The sequence below is a fragment of the Leptinotarsa decemlineata genome, unplaced genomic scaffold (assembly GCF_025532065.1).
Source record: "Leptinotarsa decemlineata unplaced genomic scaffold, Ldec_3_MD MMD2_tig00026328_RagTag_RagTag, whole genome shotgun sequence".
Classification (NCBI taxonomy): domain Eukaryota; kingdom Metazoa; phylum Arthropoda; class Insecta; order Coleoptera; family Chrysomelidae; genus Leptinotarsa; species Leptinotarsa decemlineata.
Window position 1 is genome coordinate 7,488,982 of NW_027412688.1, and position 22,258 is coordinate 7,511,239.

General features: G+C 36.2%; 1 protein-coding gene across 3 annotated transcripts in view; it reads left to right on the forward strand.

Moving 5' to 3' along the window:
• Positions 1–22,258, forward strand: part of Mdr50 (Multi drug resistance 50) — an 85,879-nt gene that overhangs the window by 23,382 nt on the left and 40,239 nt on the right. For all 3 annotated transcript variants that reach the window (XM_074182678.1, XM_074182677.1, XM_074182679.1), the window contains exons 4-12: positions 1,127–1,426; positions 4,137–4,237; positions 5,872–6,043; positions 8,284–8,598; positions 14,965–15,189; positions 17,654–17,779; positions 18,001–18,375; positions 18,436–18,696; positions 20,116–20,280. In XM_074182678.1, coding sequence (XP_074038779.1) covers positions 1,127–1,426; positions 4,137–4,237; positions 5,872–6,043; positions 8,284–8,598; positions 14,965–15,189; positions 17,654–17,779; positions 18,001–18,375; positions 18,436–18,696; positions 20,116–20,280 — 2,040 coding nt within the window. The remainder of the gene's footprint in view (positions 1–1,126; positions 1,427–4,136; positions 4,238–5,871; positions 6,044–8,283; positions 8,599–14,964; positions 15,190–17,653; positions 17,780–18,000; positions 18,376–18,435; positions 18,697–20,115; positions 20,281–22,258) is intronic.

Here is a 22,258-nt window from a genome sequence, read left to right on the forward strand (position 1 = left end):
TATGACCAAAAAAATAGACATTGAAAATCTAAGTATAATTTACAATTATTTACTATACATAGATAAATCTCGGTAATATTCTCAATTCAAAATAGTTACACGTTGTATAAAATTCATTCAATGAGCATTTATGAAATAGAAATTTTTTCAATGTCACTCTTGTCATTAAAGTATGATTCAAACATAACATAACTGATATCAGATATCTGAAAATTATGACATTATTAACACCAATGTGACAATTTTGTAAACATTTTTCATCACTATTCAATTTTCAATTGTAAAACTCAGATTTCTTGTAAGTCAATTTTTTGTGTTCTTTTCTATTGTATTTCATTTTAGCGTCCTGACGAATTCTGGCATTCCAGGATAGCTTCCCAAATTTCTGCTACCGCAGTTATCGATTGATTGGTCAAACCACCAACTCTGACACACAAAACTTGACCAAGTTGACTTGGGTGTCACACCAAGAGGTGGGTCCACTTATGTCTCGCTTGCGTTTACGCAGTTATTTTCATCAAGTACTTTTCTTGGTTATTCACATTTTGTCTTCAATCGAGGACCGCCTGCCCGGTATTGACGATGCCCAATAGGCTGAAACAGCGGTCTACCGGTGGCTCTTACATTATAAGAAAAAGTTTTGTCAAGAAAACCATTGTTGGACAAGTACTCCAACGGACAAAACTAATTTCAACAAAAACTGGTAATCAAAAGTCTTGATTGGAAACATTATTCCAATTTATAAGAAAAATTATTCTTTGGTCATGAATAATTACTCTGACGATTGCTAAATCAACAATTATCAACGATGATTTGAATTATTGCATTGATCTGAAATGAAACTTGAAATCTGATTTTGTAACAAACATCAAACTTATGAATTGCAAACAATATCAATGTTTTGAATAATGTAATGTGCGATGAATAAATGGAATAAAATATTGAGCGGAGTTTTGTATTCGAACCGATATTTGATATTTTCCAAAATCATTACTTGAATCATTGATTTGGAAATGATAAATAGCTTGAAAGATTATTTTTCCGTACGTAACAATTTTTGGTTCTTCAACAACTGTTTTTTGTTTATTGTTAACCCGCTGTGATTATTCATTCCTCTCTTTTTTAGTTCAGGTATACCACAGGTCTGGACAAATTTCTGCTATGCCTAGGTCTGCTCTCCGCTCTAGGAACTGGCATACTTCAACCGTTGTACACCCTACTTTATGGAAACCTTACTGGAGATATCATCGCATTTGCCTCAACAATTTACAAACCCACTTTGACGCCCGAACAAAGAAAAGAAGCTGAAGACAATTTTCTGGATGGGATCACGCATTTCGCCGTGATGAACTCATTAATAGGATTGGGAATGCTCGTACTCAGTTTCATATCGACAACGACTTTTACTTATTCGGCATCAAGACAAGTGAGTATATCGGTATTGATCCTCAAAATGACGAAAATCTGCCTTACTCTGTCATGAACACGTGCATAAATAATATATAGGGTGCTTTGGGTAGTCAGTGTTGATAACGCCCTGAGGCACCTAGGTGATTCATGGTTATTGACAGTCCCGTACATAGCAGAATCAACCCTACTTCAATTAGATAATTTATCGCGAGAGAAATATTTGATAATGTCGAGTTTGATCCCAAGGCCACAGGTTGAAAGCTATTGCGCCAATTTACTGCTCCTTCTTACACTTATTATCTTTATTTCAGAGTAGTTGATGATGTAAAGGTTACAACTCGGACTTCTATTATCTAAATAAGTGTTAACTGATTTGAAATCTATGGAAAAACAAATAAAATGAATCATAAGTTGAAAATAACACAGCCCCCGAAAAAAAATTAACTGGTTTTGATTAATTCATCTGTGCTGATTCCAAAAATATAAACCTTTTCTTTGTATCAGCTCTAGTTTATATATATATATATATATATATATATATATATATATATATATATATATATATATATATATATATATATATATATATATATATATATATATAGTCTAGGGATATTTTTGAAAATGGCAAAAATTTTTTTTAGATCGCTTTAGGGAAAAAAGTTGACGGGTGATTATTAAACGAATGTAACTTACAACAAAATTTATTAAATGGTCACAAATACTGAGTGCGCATATAAGCAAAACTAAAAAAAAATATGGCTCTTCTTTGGCACCCCGAAAGAAAATCATAATACAAAAAAAATTGGAATCAGTACAAAGTATGGCCTCCACGCTGGTTTATTACGGCCCAACATCTATCGTGCATCGACAAAATGAGATTGTCAATGTCTTGTTGAGGTACATTTGCCCATTCAGCGATTGAAAGCTCTCTCAATTGAAACGTTGTGTGAATGTTCCCCATATGCGGAGTAATTCTTCGTTGAAGCATGTCCCACACATGCTCGATGGGATTCAGGTCCGGTGATTGTGCTGGCCATGGCAATACATCAACTCCTTCGTTGGTGAGCCAGTCACTCACTAGACGCGCGACATGTGGACGAGCATTATCGTGCATTAGGTGGAAGTTTTCACCAACAGCACCAGCAAACGGACGGACGATAGGTAGAAGAATGGTGTCAAGGTACTGTCGAGCTGTGAGGGAGCGATTTGAAAAAACGAGATCGGTTCTGCCGCCGATCATGATTCCGCCCCATAGCATTACTGTACCACCTCTGTATGTGTGGACTTACTGAACGTGTCTCAAACGTTCATTATTTCCAGGTCGTCTCCACAGTCTTACTCAACGAGAATCTGGATGAAATCCAAATCTGGATTCGTCTGTAAACAAAACTGTGGCCCAATCATTTGCATCCCGTTTTGATGTTCTTGACACCACTCTAATCTTCTACCGCGATTGCCTCTCGACAAAGGTGGACATCTAAGTGGCCTTCTGTTGTGGAGATCTGCTTCATTCAGTCGATTTCTGACAGTATCACGAGCAATGGTTACCTGGTGCGTCTGCTGCAACATGTTAACCAACTCAGGTGCTGTGATTGTCGGTTGTCTTCTTGCGGTTAAGACCAAAAATCGGTCTTGAACTTCAGTTGTAGCGCGTCCTCGCCCTGGATGTTGTTCGGCTGGACTGCCAGTTTCACGAAAACGCGGCCACAATCGACCGATAACACTTTGGGAGACCCCCAAACGAAGAGCTACATCATTTTGTCGCATGCCACCTTGAAGAAGCCCTACAGCTCTATTCATCTCAGCCAATGGTAAGTGATGGCGTTCCATGTTAAAGCACAATATTTCCAGTTTAATTGCTGATTATTCGTTTTAGCCGAAAACCTACAGTTTGTAAGAAACTTGATAAAAGATCAGTTACCGTTTTTGCAGGCTTTGTTCAACCCATAGAAATCTACAGGGTGGTCGAGTGTACCAATTTAATCGAAATTAAACGACCTCATGTATTGATTTTTATGATATTTAGTATGTTATAAAAATATCCCTAGACTATTTCGATGTATGTATATATATATATATATATATATATATATATATATATATATATATATATATATATATATATATATATATATATATATATATATATATATATATATATATATATATATATATATATATATATATTAATATATATCAAACACAAATACTTCATAGTCTTCCTAAAACTTGAGACTATGTATAGATCACTTGAGCATTTTTATCTCACGAACTTCAAATTTGGTGTCCTCTCTCGCGAATTTCAAAACTTACTTTATATTTTCTGAAGTTACCGTGAAATTTTATATTATTACTTTTTCATATACCTACTACATTGCACAGCTTATGAATTATATCTGTTTCAATACCGTGACGAAGGTGAGTACAAACTCAATAGAAAAAAAAAGTTTTCCCTGAGATACAAAATTTATATGTTTGAAAGTAATTCTTTGTCGTGGTCTTTTTTTCCAGTTTGTATCAATACACGTTTGTGCATGATCTCGCCTAAAAATATTTCTTTTTCATTTCATACCAAGAAGAACAATAATACTCAAATTCACCCATTAATTTCAGTATGTGGAATGAAGGCAAACTTGTAATATTCGAGTTGTTAGTTCCATATTGAAGGCAGATATCACATTTTCGTACAGTTAAAACATTTTCTATCCATTTTTCATTTTCAGGTATATCAGCTCAGATCTGTATATCTCAGTAAAATATTGAATCAAGATATTTCCTGGTATGACGTTCATGAAACTGGGGATTTCTCGAGTCGAATGACGGAGTAAGTATAGTTTTTCATTTCATCGTTTGAACTATATCAAGTCACACAAAATACCCAGTTCCACGTGTTCCACGTGTTCCAATAAGGGGACACAATAAAGGACAAAACCAGAGGAAGTGTATAGTTTCAAATTATTACAAATTCATAATATTTGAGGGTATCAATGTGAAACAATTAATTTTTTGGAGTTTTCCCAATTTCATTTATAATATTTTCCTATAAACGCCATGTATTGATAGTTGTCTTAGTATAGAAAATATAGTATGAGAGTACATATTTTTCGATCACTGTTTCTCCCAAAAAAAAAATTGGGAGAAGCAGCAAACGACTTTTTGCTATCATTTCAGATAGCTTTATCAAGACTTGTTATTGCTCGTTCTTTGTGAGATGTAACTTTCACTTTACATAACTCTCAGTTACGTAATTCTCAGTTACTTACTCTCACGTTACGTAACTCTTATGTTACGTAACTCTCACGAAACGTAACTCTCAGTTACGTCTCACTAAAAAGAGCGATAACAAGTCCTGATAATGCCATCTGATATGGTAGCGAAACATCGATCTTTGAAGAATACACGACAGATGAACACCCGGAAACGCACAGATGGTGGAATATAATGAGTTGTTTCTCCAGGTGTTCATAGGTTGTGTATTTTTCATCAAATTTCGACGTTTCGTCATCATTTCTAATGAGATTTTCAAGACTGGTTTAATGCTACTGCTGCTTCTACACCTCCCTAAGCGGGAGCAGTAACCAGTCTTGAAAATATCATCTTAGATAATGGGACAGCGTCGACATTTGATGAAAAACATACAACGGATGAATATAATTGAATCGTGAGTAATAAACCATATACAAACAGCTATCAGAAATGAAAGGTACAATAGGAACCTCTGGAGTAGAATAAATTCAAAACAAACAATTTTTCGAATCAACAGAAATGCAATACTTTTCTCGACGCGCGTTTCACCAACCAAGTTGGCGACTTCAAAATTGTATTCGAAAACAACAAAACAATCGTCAATTCAACCTTCATCAAACTTCTAAACAGTATGAATTTCACTAGTTCGGACTTCCATTGTCTACTATATAAAATGATTTGAAATCCCTGAAACAACTAAAAAAGAATAATTGAAAATGAATTGCTGAAAATAACAATTATATTAAGCAAAATAAACCTGAAATGAAATAATAATGAATTAAAATACAAGTAAAATAGAACAATTGAACAAAAGTAAATAAAAATAATGAAATAAAAAAAGAAAATAAAAAAATAAAAAGTTGAGGGATTCCAAATCACGTTAGTTCACGACGTTTCGATTGTTAGTATCTACAATCTTTTTCGAGTGATGAAACGTCGTGAACTAACGTGACTTGGAATCTCTCTACTTTTATTTTTGTATTTTCTTTTTTCATTTCTTTATTTCCATTCATTTTTGTTCAATTGTTCTATCTTACTATTTTACAAACGTTCTAAATAGTATAATACAATACAATAAATAATCACCTATATCGCTAGATGGTCACACTTGAAAGATGCATTCGAAAAGTCATACAATTTTCACTTTCCTTCAATTATTAAACAAACTATTATTTTTTTCGCTCAAATACAAATCTTATCGTTATTTTCAAGGGATCTGTACAAATTTGAGGATGGGATAGGAGAGAAATTACCAATGTTTCTTCACTTCCAAGTGGTTTTCTTGGCATCCCTCACCTTAGCTCTTTGGAAGGGATGGGAATTGGCTCTGGTTTGCTTGACTTCATTGCCTGCAGCTTTAATCGCTCTAGGAGTTGTGTCATTCGTAAGTTATCACGTTTTTGGTTAATATAAGCGCAGATAAAGTGGAAGAACAGTTTAGCAGTTATTTGTATAGCTGCAAAAATTTACCTTCGCCTTTTACTATAACTTTATATACGTAGTTAGAACCTAATATTGTGATTTTTTGTGGTTGTAGTAATAAAAACGTTTATTATTATTATTTTTGACCGAGGTATGCGCGCTGGTCAGGCCCTATCCCCCGAAGCCCCGATACATTCGAGAGAGCACGCCAGCATTATCAACCAACAACCACTCCCCACACAGTGGGATAAGTGAACATTGGGTCCGAGAATCATGTGCCCTGAACAAGCGCAGTGAGCCAAGAATGACAACCTTCTGCATCTGTCCGGCTAAGATTTCTGCCTTAGTGCGACAGCATCATTCCAGCAAGGACTCCAATAATCAGAACAACCATCTTGACAGAGTGGTCTAGATAGAGTCTGCGGAGTTCGAAGAGATATTTTATCCGTTTTTCCTCCTCTTTTCGAACGATATTCGTCTCGCCAGAAGCTGAAAACTCCACGACAAATATCGTCTTGCTCTGGTGGTCGAGAAAGACTACAGGTATGAGCCTGAGGGTGAGGAACGAATAGTTTCAATAAATTCGGCACTTCTAGTTCCCCACAACGGATTCAATACCCCTGAGCATAGGGCAACACCGGTGTATCGTCAATATTGTAGAGTGCCTGCCGTAGATGGTAATATAGCACTCTTAGGGCTGCGTTATGTCGAGGTATATAAGCCAAACCGCATATGCTGAACATGCTGATAGCAAGTACATTAGGGTCTCGAGCGCCTCGTGGCAGGCCCTGCACCTTGTGTCAGGAACCCATCATGCAACTGAGGTAGACTAAAGTTGAAGACACCATCCTGGCAAGCCATGATGAAACACTCACTTTCCAACTTCAGCCGATTCGACCTGAGGAAAATGAAAGTCAGGGGCTTTGATAAGCCACGGTCTCCAATGTTATTGAAGAAAACCCCATGCATTGGCTTATCCTTGCGTTTCCGCAGAAGTGAGGTGATCTCTGCGGCTTTTATATGAGCTTTTTTCTGAAAAGGTTCCAACTCGGTGACAGAATTGTGGTCACCTAGTTCAGTGTTGAAAATTAAACCGAGTTCATCAGCTACTCGGACAGCTGCCCTAAAGAGAAATGCTCCAATTCCTGCTCTCTCATGTTCATAAACCATGCAGATAAAGGGGTACGAACTCATGACGACTTTACAGGATATATCCATTATCATTCTGTCACGTAGAAACTCAAAACTCAAAAGTCCACGACCTCCCTGTTGTCGGGGGAAGTACAACCGTGGAACGGACAATGCATCTCCTAAAGAGATGCATAATTTTTGGGGATTTTTGGGGTCTTTACGTAGAGGTGATACAGCTCCTCCCTAGTCCACTTCACTACTCCAAACGAGTAGAGTAAGATTGGAACGGCAAGCATATTTGTTGCAACAATTTCGTTCTGATCCGACTGTTCCGATGTCCAGATCTGTGTAAGTTTGTGCTGATACTTGCCGCAGAGAGAGTTCTACACTGCTGTTACCTCTTGAGTGCCGTTGTTCCATCCCATAGTAAGTATACGCCTCTCCGGCATCCAAATGGTGTAGGATGCTTCCATGTACGAGCTGCACATTCTCTCCGTGGTCCCCGCATCGTTTTCTTTTGAGATGAACTATTGCACATTTGTCTATCTCGAATTTCATACCGATAGCATGCGTGAACTCTTCCACCAGCCTCAAGGACTGATGGAAATCATTCTCTCCAGATCATCCTTATTAAACAAATGGGTGACCTTGTGCATCCCGTTTCCGGGGGGTCCACAGTTATACCCTCGAGTATTTCTGAGCGCAACAGATAATGGTAATGCAGAAGCGAAGGGGACTGAGGGAATCGCCCTGAAATACACCCCTTCTGAAAGTGGCTCCCTCTGTTTGGACTCTGGCTTAACCAGATGTTATGGTGAAGCGAGTTCGCCAAAGTGATATCATTTTTTCAATGCATCTTACAATTTTGTCGGGTGCCGCAAGGCATCTGAATAAATGCAATATGAGCTCATGCGATATTGTATCAAATGCCTTACGATAATCGATCCAGCCCATTATTATTATTATTAAGTATTGAAATCAATCATTCACAGGCTTCATAAATGAAACCTGATTATCTCCTTCATACATTCTTCATATTCCGCATCGTTTTCATTAATTATCGATTTTCAGCTGACTACCAGGTTCGCCCAAAGAGAGTTAGACGCCTATGGTGCCGCTGGAGCTATAGCAGAAGAAGTCCTTTCTTCAATTAGAACTGTGGTAGCTTTCAGTGGTCAAGAGAAAGAAGCCAAACGGTATGATAAAAACCTTGAATTCGCAAAGAAAAACAACATCAAGAAAAACATGTTTTCGGGAATCGGTACGGGTATGTTGTGGTTCATGATTTATTCTAGTTATGCTCTTGCATTTTGGTATGGTGTGAAACTGGTGCTAGATCAGAAGACCTGGACAGATCCTGTCTACACCGTCAATAATATGGTTACGGTAAGTTTTTTGTGTGGACTTGTTCGAGAATATGTCTTTAGCCATAAAACGTCTGAGCCTAGACCCTCGCGATACACCTTGAGTAATCAGTGGAAAATGGAAAATGAAAGGGGAAACGCATGTTCTTGCAAGACCGATCTGTGTGTTTTCGATGCATTACGTCTGTATTCGCTGGATGCCAGTAGATTACTAATTTTTTTGTTTACCAACTACGTACCTAACATCGTTTTCCTCCCAATCCCATATTGAATGTAACTGACTGATGTTATACAATTATTCAAACATGAAAACTAAGACGAACGAACAAACGCGGCGAATTAATGAACAAACGGTTCCTTGTTGCCGTTACCAGGAACGAAGTATTCTGTATATATAATCAATAAAAATCTCCTCAGTCTGAGACGCTCTGTGTCATAAAACACAGTTTCATGACACATACAACTCTGAAACTTACGTGCCGGTGTCATATACCTACTTCACACGTGATGATTCGCCGGGTAATCCATAATATTTTCACAAATACCGTCAAGTAACAACGAATAAATTGAATTTTGCTAACTAACCAAGCGCACGTCGAGAGACCGTAAATGACAAATGTTGAAACACATTTGTTTTGTTGATGAATTCTACATTCCTTTCTCCTTTGATTTCATGTACTCTACGTGAAGATCCGACTATTATCAACGAAGATACGGCTCAATGCTCTTCTGGCTGTTCTTTCTTTTGTTTTGTCTTTGTCAATGAATTAAACATCCATGGCCTTTCATTTGATGTTCTGCACCCCGTCAATCTAACCAATAATAACTAAAATACAACTCAATGCTCTTCTAACATACAGCATTCAATCTTTGTTTTCTCTATGTGTATAAATTCCGAATTCCTTTTCCTTTCATTCAATGAGTTACACGCAGATATCTGACTATTATTAACGAAGATGCAGCTTAGTGCCCTTTTAGCTGCCTCTTTATTTTTCTTTGTCAATGAATTCAACATCCCTGGCCTTTCATTTGATGTGCTGCACCCAGTCAATCTAACTTATATTAGCGAAGATACAACTTAGTGCTCTCCTAACATACTGCACGTGATTAAACGAAAACGGCAACAAAAATGACAACAACAACAAAAACGGTCGAAACGCGTGTAAAACAACGTTTTTTGAATCATCATTACTGAAAATTTCGCTCCTCCCATTGTCCCACCTTCGAACGTCAACTCCACAAGTGTATATACGTGTCTCATTGAGATCGCACGTTGAACCGCTAGACTTCCATCAAACCAACATGTTTTTTTTTAATTATGTATTTTGTCACGCCTTGTACACAAAGATATCATGTTTTTTTCTTAAATGATGTATTTTGAGAGACACCCAATACATATGGGGATCGCACGTTGAAACGTTAAAGCCCCCTAGTTAAACTGTTACGTTTTTTTCTGAAATGATGTATTTTGCCACACCTTGTACACATCAACACCATGATATTTTTCTTGAATGGGGTATTTTGAGCACCCTGTATACTTTACTGAATGCCCAATGCATCGTCGCCATGTTTTTATGTAATCAGATTTTTCACTCATCATTATTATTATACCAGTTTCTAATATATTCATCGCCCCAAAATCCCCATTGTGCATCTACTAGGGTAGAACCTTATGTATTTCAACTAACTTCGGTTGATCATCGGCTATACTCAGACAGGTACAGATTCGAAGTATCAACATTTTTCATTATAATACTAGTATGCAAACCTGCCACTATATTATTACGTGAGCTGAGCCTATTGAAAACATTTTACCGTCCCCAGAACAAGTACACATTACTTTCACCTGTCTCCCTGAAAATTTTTTGCCAAAAAAATTATCCTATCAAATTTGTCTATTTCTAGTCATGTGTGTCGAAATAACCAATGAAACCATCATCACACTGATAACTACCCATGGATAGTTTTCACGGGTAGTTATCACTTATGTCATGACATTGCTAAGCAACCAACACAATAAAGTTGTTTGACATTTCAGTAATTCAATTTATTTCGAAAATGTCACTTCCTCGCTTTGGTGTTCAAAATGATGCGGCAATTGACAAAATCATTGAAGAAAATACACCAAAAAATACTGTCAATAGTAAAAAATACACTTGGAAAATATTTATGGAGTTATATTATTATACGAATTGTTCTTTTAATAACTGTGTGTTCAATAAATAATTTTGTTCGAATTGCAAAAAATTTTCTCACCGAATATCCCTCGAACATTGATAAATAACTCATAATTTTATCACAACTTCCTCAAGCACGTTATTTTAGGTAACATCCCTCCGCCTTCGGCGTCGGGATGTTACCAAATAACGTGCTTTCGAAAACTGTGATAAAATTATTTCGTTAGTTATCAATGTCCTTGGGATATTATAGCTGATAATTTTTTTCTCCATATCATATATTTCTCTGCTCAAAGAAACCGTGGCCAGCTTGGGGACAAGAAAATGTAGTACCGCCATTTTTTATTATGGAAAATGATGGGATATGTCACAGATATTCTTTCTAAATGAATCAAAATCGAAAATGGCAAATACATTATCCAAATACAGGAACCAAGTTCGTGAAATTAATCTAACTCTTCTCTTACTTCCATTTTGAATTTGCATTTGAACAAAGTAGCCATGAGAAAAGGTCACGGGTTGCCTTCATGTTGCTTGAAAAAATAATTAGCGAACTAGCGAACAATTCTGTCCCATGCAAATTTGTGTGAGCTAAATGTACCCTTGGACTACTTCACCACATTGTTCATTCATTTCTAAGAGATCTATCAGATATTTGGTTGTTTTTGATATCAGGAAACTTGGAAATAACGAAGATTCTTCAAAAGGTATTAGCTATTATTCTTGATGTGAAAACTCACATGGAACGCTTACTTGGAAAAGCTTCTATACAAAGCTAGACTGTCCCCATGCATATGCTGAAGGTTTCATGAAATATCTTGGGACTTAGGCCTCAAATAAATTCAGTGGATATATGTGATGACTGTCAGACCAATGGCCAATGTGAAGCAAAAGCCAGTAGCCAACGGGCAATTGTTCTGGTGCTCAAGATTGCCTGACTATCTTTGGTGCCATCAACACCACAGCTCCAAGAGACATGGAAATCCTTCTAGACCTAGCTTCTGGAGAAAGAGGCTATGTGAATTACATTCATACTTGTTGCTCGTAGCCAATTGCACAAAACATAGCGGTTCATGACAGACTACTGGCTAACACAAAGAATCACAGTTTTTTAAAAAATGGCTTTTATCTGTCAACTACGAACTGTCTTGTGTAGTTCCAATTCCAAGTAGAAAGGTTCAGATACTGCCGAAGGAGGAAACAGATAGCTGTTGAATCACAGATTGATCAAAAACACGTTCAGGTTCTGGTGCAGTCGCAGACCCACGACAAACATATTAACCTAGCAAGAGACCATTGCGACTCTATCACTACGCCATTGATTTGTATGTGAAGAGTTTAGCAAAAACCAACCTCGAGTAAATCAATGGAACTATTGAAAAATACTCTCCCTCATAGGAGGACTGAACAAATTGTGCCTTGCCTGGATGCCTGGCCACACTCGCCTGAAGGTAATGAAGCTACTGGTTACCTTGCAAGAGATTGTGCTGGAAGCACACAAAAAATACCTTGAACAGGAAACCAAAAAGAAAACAGATATAGAAGGAAAGAAAGCCTTTAAGGAAGCGAATAAAATGAAAACTACGGTGACCAACAAACAGAACGATGAAGGAAAAGAAGGCGGGAAAGGAAAAGGAAAAGGAAAGGGAAAAGGCAAAAAAAGCAAAACAGATCAGATTCTTCTGAAGAGGAGAGTGATACCAACTGCTTCTTCTGTACTGAAAGCTATTCCAAAGACAGTAAAGGCGAAGGGTGGATTAGGTGCGTTGTGTGACTTAAATGGGGACATGAGGCTTGTGCGGGAGTAGATCGTGTCTATAGTGCGATATTTGCCTCTCTAGTAATCAATTTGAAAGTGTGAAAAAAAATTAAGGCTATAGGTCTTTTTCTATTCCCTTCCTGATAAGAACATTATTATTTTTGAACGAAGAGTTCATTTTTCTGTTGCATTTAGACATTGATAAGAACATTTGATAGGGATGAGTATAATTTTTGTTTTTTTTTATTTAGAAGAAGAGTTTATTCGATTACCTATTACTTGAACTAGGTATGTTGTTAATTTTGCAAACCTTTCAAAAGTTTGTTGCAATGTTTTATTATTTAGTTTTGTTGATTGAGTAGTAGATAATTACAAAAAAAAGATCTCTAATTAAACTAGAAGACTGCAAAAGTTTTGTGTAACTTACTTAAATTGTTATAAACGATACATGATTGAAATAAACAGCTGAGTTTTTTATTTTATTAATGTTTATTAACTTTTGGTATAAAATGATCCCTGGGATTATTTTACTACTACCCCAGGGACCATTTTATACATAGGTGTGTATAAAATGATCCCAAACTTTAACAAAAACCTCTAATACAAGAAAACTACATACATATAGTAAAAAATAAGTATGCAGTTACAAAGTTAAGTAAATTCACTACCTCCAACAATAGAATTATTGCGATTTTGCCTTCAACTCTAGCCACAGTTACGTTTTTCCCTTAAGGGGATCATTATACCTCACCTTCCCCTATATACGTTTGTTTGAAGGTGGTTGATAATGTTTTGTGCTGCATTTCATTAGTTCGGACTTCCATTGGCTAATTAGATATAAATGGATTTGAAATCCCTGAAAGAATCTATAAAAATTAAAAAGAATAACTGAGAAATAACAATTATATCAAGCAAAATACTGAAATTACAATGAAATAAAATACAAGCAGTAATTAAAAATTGAACTATTAACAAGAAATGAAAATTAAAATATAATAACAAGAAATGAAAATTAAAAATTGAAAGATTCCAAGACAAGTTACATCACGATATTTCGATTTTTAGTATCCATAATCGTCTTCAGGTGATGACTGGACTTATTCCTCGGAGATCTGACTATAGATCATTCGAGTGCATTCCCCTATCCCCTCTTCTCTCTCACCGCTTCATCGGTTTTAGCGGAAGCAGACCGTTTGGCGAGAGTTGGTCGTGTTTTGCTTGATTAGAGGTTTCCATATGTTACGTATCTCTACGCTAGCTTGACTAAATGCGTTGTTGGACAACATATATGAGGCTTCTTTGAATTTTTTCCTAAACCAATGTTCCTCCTTGTGGATGATTTCAGCTTGAGACCACTTGGTGTTATATTGATGAGTCCAAATAAGCTCTACTATTTCGATTTGCTGGTCTCAATGGCCTCTTAGTTTCACTAATGTAGGATTTTTCGCACTCGCATGCAATTCTTGGAATCGCAGTCTGCGTTTTCGATACTGGTGGCCTGATTTTCGTGAGGCTGCTATGGATAGTGTTCCCAGGTCTGAAGCGGGTTCTGATGTTATTTTTGGCCCCAATTTTTCTTATTTTTCCCGACAATTTTCTGATGTAGGGAGGTACAAGTACTGGTTGTGGTGGCTTCCCTTCGTTGTGAGGCTCTTGCTGTCTTCTAGCCAAAGTCTGTTCCACCATCACTTTGGAGTAACCATTCTTCTGAAGGTCATTTTTGATGATGCCTAGTTCCTTTTCGAGACCTTCCTTTATATTACAGAGCCCGATGTCACGGTCTATTAGTCTTTTAGAGTCTTGATGATTCCTCTTTTAGTCGATTGATGGTGGTTGGACAGTATCTGAACCAGGAATCCAACCACCATCATTTGACTAAGAGAGGAATCATCAAGGCTCCACTAGACCGTGCTTTTGGGCTCTGTTATACGAATGAAGGTCTCGAAAAGGAACTAGGCTTCATCAAAAATGACTTTCAACGGAATGGTTACTCCAAAATGATGGTGGAACAGACTGGCTAGAAGACAGCAACAGCCTCACAAAGAAGAGAAACCGTCATAACCAGTACTTGTACTTCCCGACAATCAGAGGATTGTCGGAGGATTACGAGTGCGGAGAATCATACATCGGTGGAAGTACGAGGCCATTGAAAGTTCGCCTCATCGAGCACAAGAAACACACATCGAGGAGAAACCAGCAAATCAGGAATAGCAGAGCATCTTTGGACTCATCAATATATATATATATATATATATATATATATATATATATATATATATATATATATATATATATATATATATATATATATATGTACACTTAGATGTGTACTTACATAACTCGAGGACGAGTCATGTAAGTACATATATATATAGATGGAGTTAAAGAAGTTTTTCCTTCAGTCGGTATTATACTAATATACTAATTTTCATTTGTCTGTTTCATCTTCCAGGTATTTTTCAGTGTGATGGCGGGTTCTATGAATTTTGGTATAGCGTCTCCATACATCGAAGCCTTCGCTATGTCGAAAGCAGCAGCAAATAAGATATTCAGTGTTATTGACAATATCCCAAAGATCAATCTGTCCAAAGGTAGGGGAGAAAAGTTGGACTCCGTGAAAGGAAATATCAGATTCCGGAATGTGAAATTTCACTATCCGTCCAGACCAGATGTACCGGTAGGTTTTCTATTATTTGATTTTGTTTTTAGATTTATGAAGAGTTCCTAATTTCATGAAAAATATTAGAAAGAATAAACCAATCTTCACTTAATTGCTGTATTAGATTCTCGTTTGTGAAATGGACCAGAAATATTCCTAATGATTATGAAAACATAGGTTTCACGACCGATGTCAGGATTGGAGTGGTCGAATGAAACTTATAGTATAGTTCAAGTAAACCATATAGTGCAACCTACCTTCCAACAGGTCTCCTTTAATTATATAGTTAGGAAGCTAACTAAATATATATATATATATATATATATATATATATATATATATATATATATATATATATATCAGTCACAAAATTAAAAATCAAACTCTGCTTTACTCAACTTTTTACTGCTTTACTTAGCTTGGCTAAGAATCTCTCCATTAGAAGCGAAAGCTTGGCTAAGTTAAGCAGAGTTTGATTTTTGATTTTTTGACTGAGAGACCCTGTTAATCTATTTTACCGTATATATATCCAATCGATAGCCTCAAAAACACTTCACTAACTTTCTTCGAAAGATTCTGATATTTCGTTTTCCATATTCTCTGTTTCACTGTCATTGTCGTCATTTAAATCAATAATGAATTTAATATGGAAGTGTCCAATTTCCATATAGTCTTTTTCAACTAAAATTACTCTTTTAATCCTTTTCTGCCAGTCTTCTTTCAATTTTCCAGAAATCAACTCGATGGGATTGAAAACACAAAAATAAGGGGGGAATCTCAGTGTGGTGTGCCCATACTTTTTGGCAATATATTGACGGGCATACACTTTTTCAAATGTTTTTGTCTGTGAAACTTCAAGTAGTTGATTTTTAGTATAGTTATCTTCAGAATACAAATTGTTATCCATTAAAAAACTTTGTATTTTATCTTTCTTCGAATTTTTATTCGTTTAAAAAATATTAGCTTCCATGTTCTTATGATAGACAAAATTGCAGTCCTCAAATTTTTTTTCACATAATTTCAAAGAATTTTGAACCCATCCTTTATTTCCTTCACAATGCATAATGATTAGTCGCTAGTCTTTGTTTGCAGGCATGTTAGGCGTACACATTCTCGAACCATCAGTCCACCCTTTCCTAACTGTGTCGTGAGTGTCATACCAAGTTTCGTCCAAATAGATAATTTGCCGCTGTTGTTGTCTATATTTAGTTATTTGTTACAAGTATTTGTTACGCAATTCCACTATTCTTCTGCTTTCCATAACTGTTTGACGTTTGTTCATTTTTTTAAATCTAAATCCTAGTTTCTTTATTCAATTCTGAAGAGCAGCTCACGTTATGGCCGGAAGTATTCAATTTCTTCCTTATGATTTCAATTGTAGGAATCTCATTGCTTTTGTAACAGTCCTATATTGTTTTTTTAATGATTTTATTAGATGAACATCTAAAGGTTTTGGTAATCCCGCATCAAATCGCGTCTTGCGTTCATAAGGTTTGTTTTTGACTATTTTGCTTGTAATAGTTTTTTTCCCGCGAAACCAAACTTAATATGTAGATCATTATATATATTGAAGCATACTCTCTGTGTTTCAATATTCAAATGCATTCGAATCTTATTCACTGGTATCTCTTTTTTCGCATTGTTCACTAGCGCTATTGGAATCACTACACAGGAAAAAGTATGCGTTGTTATCACACTCGTTATTACTATTAGTACTTGTCCAAGAACGCCACATTTTAAACAAATAACAAAAATTTTGAGTAATTATAACTTCACCAATATCGAATTTTAACACTCAAATCGCGATCAGTTCCTGAACTGAACAATGACAACACGACGGCTCGCATTCTATTCGTCACCGTAACATGACCTTAAATTTAATTTTATGACTCTTCAGCCAATCATAAAACTCGGTTAGTAAAAATTATCCAATACGAATCGCCAATTCTTCAGTCCACGTGGACTAATTCCTAGCGGCATTAGTTCTTTGTGTTGGTTTTTTGCCCTTTGAGTTCGCCGATATCTTTAAGATTACTATATCGGTTACTTCTACTATACCACTAGTTTCATTCGACCATTTCCTACCAGTACGAATTTTGTTTTCTCTAATGATGATGTTGTTTGCAGGTATTGATGTGCATTATATTCGAATTTTGTTACCATGTGCAACATGATTATGGAATAAATGTAAAATAGTAATAATGATAATAATAATACTGCCCTTCGAATAAGTAGTATCTACAGGTAAAGGGACCGATCGGCAACTCAATATCATATAAAATAAATCAGAAAATTATGATCACCCCTCGTTGTTACGTTGATACCAAGAACTGAATGAATCCACTGAAAATATCTCAAATCTGCAGCCTTTCCAATTCGCTGCGGATTGTGGCTTCAAAAGAATGGTTCGATGTTGCTTCACTTGTCGGTGTTTGAACGATTATCTTGATGTTTCATTCAATAACATAGACTTCAATTTCAGATTCTTCAAGGACTCAACCTGGAAATAAACCAAGGAGATACCGTTGCTCTAGTTGGTAGCTCCGGATGTGGAAAATCTACCGTCATTCAACTCATTCAGAGATTTTATGACCCCATTTCTGGAGAGGTGAGTAGAAAATACTATTCCATTCATAGCTGACGATGAAATTCATTACAGAATTGAAATTTCATAGCCCTCTTTTATCAGCTGAAGACAATACAATTTTATTTCTGACAACACTTATGGGAAGCCCGTGCATCAATTTGTGAAGATCATCTGTCATCTGATCATCTGGAAAAATAATTGCATTATAATTGAAAATGAAACTTTCCTTTCCTGAATTCCAGATCAGTGTCGATGGAAAAAACATCAAGGATCTAGACCTCACATGGTTCAGGGGTAACATTGGCACAGTTGGTCAAGAACCAGTCCTTTTTGGAATCTCCATAATGGAGAACATCAAATATGGTAATCTGAAGGCAACTGAAGAAGATGTCATCGCGGCTGCTAAAAAGGCAAACGCCCATACTTTCATATCGGCCCTCCCCAATGGATACAACACTCTGGTGGGAGAGAGAGGGGCACAGTTATCTGGAGGTCAGAAACAGAGGATCGCCATTGCCAGAGCTTTAGTCGGAAATCCATCTATATTATTGCTGGATGAAGCTACCTCGGCCTTGGATTATACCAGTGAAGCTAAAGTTCAGGCAGCTTTGGATTCGGTAAGTTGAAGTGTGAAATAGTACTTCAGATTACATTTCAATATCAAAAACTCCTTCTAGGCAAGTGCCGGTTATACTACCATCATCGTAGCTCACCGCCTTTCTACAATTAGAGGGGCAAACAAAATTATTGTTTTCTCTAAAGGGGTCGTTGTTGAGCAAGGAACTCACGAAGAACTGATGGCATTGGAAAAGGAATACCACGGCCTCGTTATGGCTCAGGTTAGAGGGTCCGAAGCTGCTCAACAATCCGGTGATGGAAAGAAAATCATAGAAGTCGACGAAGACGATAAAATTGATCCAGCCATACATGGAAAAATAGTGAGTTGAAGGTGACATTGGAATCGTTTGTAACGATAATAATAATTCATTCACAGAGAAGTATAACATGTAGCAGTTTGATGAAATATAAATAGTGAACAAATGAGGGGTAGGGGGACTATTTGCGAAACAAATGTTTGTATGCGACATACAGTTTTATATCCTTTAAAAGACATTCATTTTTGGAAGACTCAATATTCCATATTGTTATTTTTTGGGTTTATAACCTTCCACAATCGGGAAAAAATGAATGTTGAATAAATAGAGAATCTGCTGGAGTGTAGTGAAATGGAAAACTGAAGAATTCACTTCAAAAAGTATTCAAATTAATTTCGCTTACAAAACATTCCTTTTCCGTTTTTGAAACCTGGAATTCACTGCTCCAAAAAGTGAATGTTTGGGCCGGGATTTTGAACAACCAGATAATAGGGCCATACTTTTTTGAGGAAAGCAACAACTGGTGCTCGGTATCTACACTTTCTTCGGGGTTATCTGATGCCACAAATGAATCAGCTATTTCCAAATAGAAATGATTTGTGCTTCCAGCAGAATGGGGTGCCCCCTAGGAAGAAGAGGACCGATCGAATGACCACCAAGGTCTTCTGATTTGACCCCGTTAGATTTTTTTATGTGGATACTTGAAGGCCCTCGTCAGCACCGGGAAGGTCATTTCAGACGGAGTAAACCGTCCAAGTATCCCGAACAAACAAAATTAATTCCATATTATTATTAAATAATATCACTATAAATAATAAATTAATTCCATAAGCTCTATCTGCCGTTGATACAGTAGGATATACGACTGCGCCACCTGCATACAAAGTCCGGAAACAACTACACAAACACATACTCCGGGGTGGGAGTCAGAATGATGAATAAATATCTTCCGGAGAGGTGCATATGACATGCTGAAGTTCAGGTGAAAACTCCATACTCTTGCCTCTCATGTGAACCTACGACTTTGTAGGTATGTGTGTTAGATACCCGACGGGAAAACAACAAATAACGCAGCTAATGCCGTGCAGAAAGTCTTCCATTTGGAAGATTCGTCGCAAGTAACTTTCTATATATGAAAAGCAGAAATTAATTTCATTTGGTCGGGCCGACTAGACGGTTCATTTCATCTGAAATGACCTTTCTGGTACTGATCGGGAGCAAGTACTCCGAAACCGGTCTATCGATGGGACGGTAACAATTTGATTAGCTTGAGTGTTTCGTTTTAATTCTCCCGACGGACGAAAGATCGATTTTCACTGCGTATCGAAATTCATGATAGAAACTGCTCGTTAAAATATCATCCTTATCTTTCACAAGTTTTGACTTCTGAGAATTGTCATGAGAACAGATTTGGAAAACAAATAGTTCGGATTTCTAGTAACAGTATACTCGTTTCCATTTAAACCTCTTTCCTGTTTTTAGATTGCTGATGAAGAGATACAAGAAAATGAAACTGACTTGTCCTTAATTGGAATACTCAAAATGAACTCACCTGAGTGGTTACAACTTCTTATAGGTAGTACAGGATCTGCTGTTTTAGGAACTACTATGCCTCTTTTCTCCGTGCTGTTCGGAAGCATCTTAGGAGTAAGTTTGCTTTCAGTTACTTTGAAGTCGAATATGCGTTATAGGTAACATATATTTATATAGAGTCTGGTATGTTCAATATATTGATATAGATTGATTGCGTAAAAACCTTCTTGGCTTTTACTCCAGGAAGTGGAAAGGAAAGAAGAAATTGAATACATCAATAACACTTCTTCACAAATATATTTCTATGGATGGGAACAATTGAATAACCGTATGAATGTTGTTATTTGTGATGATTAAGATTTTTTTTATAACGGAAGGTGAAACTGAAACCTCTTGCGTGGAATGAATTCCCAGAAATGCAATACTGTTGGCGTGTTCAGGAGTTGCAGTTCTGGTAGTTAAGAAGATGCATTAATGACACATTACAAGATGAAGTACTCAATTCATTTATAAAATTACGAGTTGATGTCACGAATAAGTTAAATCTACTAATGTCATGAATGACAATACGTAATCCACAATGCTAGAAATTACTTTTCGAAAACGTCTAGTCAGGCGAATTTTGAAACAGCTCAATATCAACAAGGCGTCTGGTCCTGATGAAGTGTCCGTCATCGTACTTGAAAAGTGCGCAAATGAAATCGCACCAGTATTTTGCAGACTTTTCAACCGCTCCTACAAGCAAGACAACTATAGACAACTAAAGATCAGTCGCTTTGCTTTCAGTGATATCAAAAATCATATTTGGAAGGCTTCAACATCTTGAGCGATCATCAATATGGCTTTCGGAAACAAAGATCAACAGGCGACCTTCTATCTTACGTCACCTATATTTGAAATAACGCAATCGAGAAACATGGAGAGTCAAGAGCTGTTGCGCTTGATATTTCTAAGGTCTTTGACCGTGTATGGCATGAGGGTTTGCTGGCCAAACTTCGATGCTATGGCTTATCGGATCATTTTTGTGTATGGCTCTGCCTGAGAAAATCTTAGAATCTTAGCGATTGGAGAAATGTACAGTAAAATGGAAATAACGGGGTCTCTCAGTCAAAAAATCAAAAATTAAAACTCTGCTTTACTTTGCCTAGCTTTCGCTTTTAGTGGGAAGCTTCTTCAAGGCCTATAATTGATTGAATTGTGGGTTTTTTGCCAATGAATAAAATTACAAATCATACTTACAATAAAAATGAGTAAAAAACAATGAATTGAACATATAAATCGACGAAAGAAAGTTAAACATTAATGGATTTTTTTGGTTTGACAAATACCATACCTTCACATAAATATCATTTTTCAATGAGCATGATGATTTGATAATCTTTGACTCTAAAGGGAAAGTTGATTGATACAATTTTCATTATTATCATTATGATTTTTGGTGTAGTTCCAGTAAGTTACTGTATATACTGCTGAGATCATCATTGGCAGATAGACTTATTAATTTCAACCATTTCAAGAAAAAGGCGTTTGGAAATATTTTTTTCTGTATGTAAAACTTTGATATCAGAGTAATTTGGTTTAGCCCTGTTTCTATAGAATGTTGCGCTAATGCACATGATTTCTTATTAAGCTTTATATAACTTTTATGTGAAGTTATTCTATCTTCAAGAATTCTAGATGTTGTTCCAATATAATCCAAATTACAATTGTTACAGGGAATGTTATAAATCACATTTGACTTTTTGGTAGCATCCGTTTAATCTTTTGATTTGGTATTCAAATTCTTTATAGTTTTAATTTTTTTATTGACATATTTTGATATTGTGTTCATTATGAAAAAGTTTTATGATATTTGAAGATAAATTTTCGAAATTAGGTATAGATTTATAAGAAAAATTGATAGGTGAACTAACGTACATTTTTGTTGAATTAATCGGAATTTGTAATACTTCCAGTAATAAAAACTATTTTATTGAGAAGGAATTTAAAAACTAAGTTTAGTAGTTTTTGAAAACATACTTCCTAAACTGAGTTTTGAGATTCCTTTTTTAAAAAAATACGTTGATGATGTTATTTGTGATGTTGCCAATAG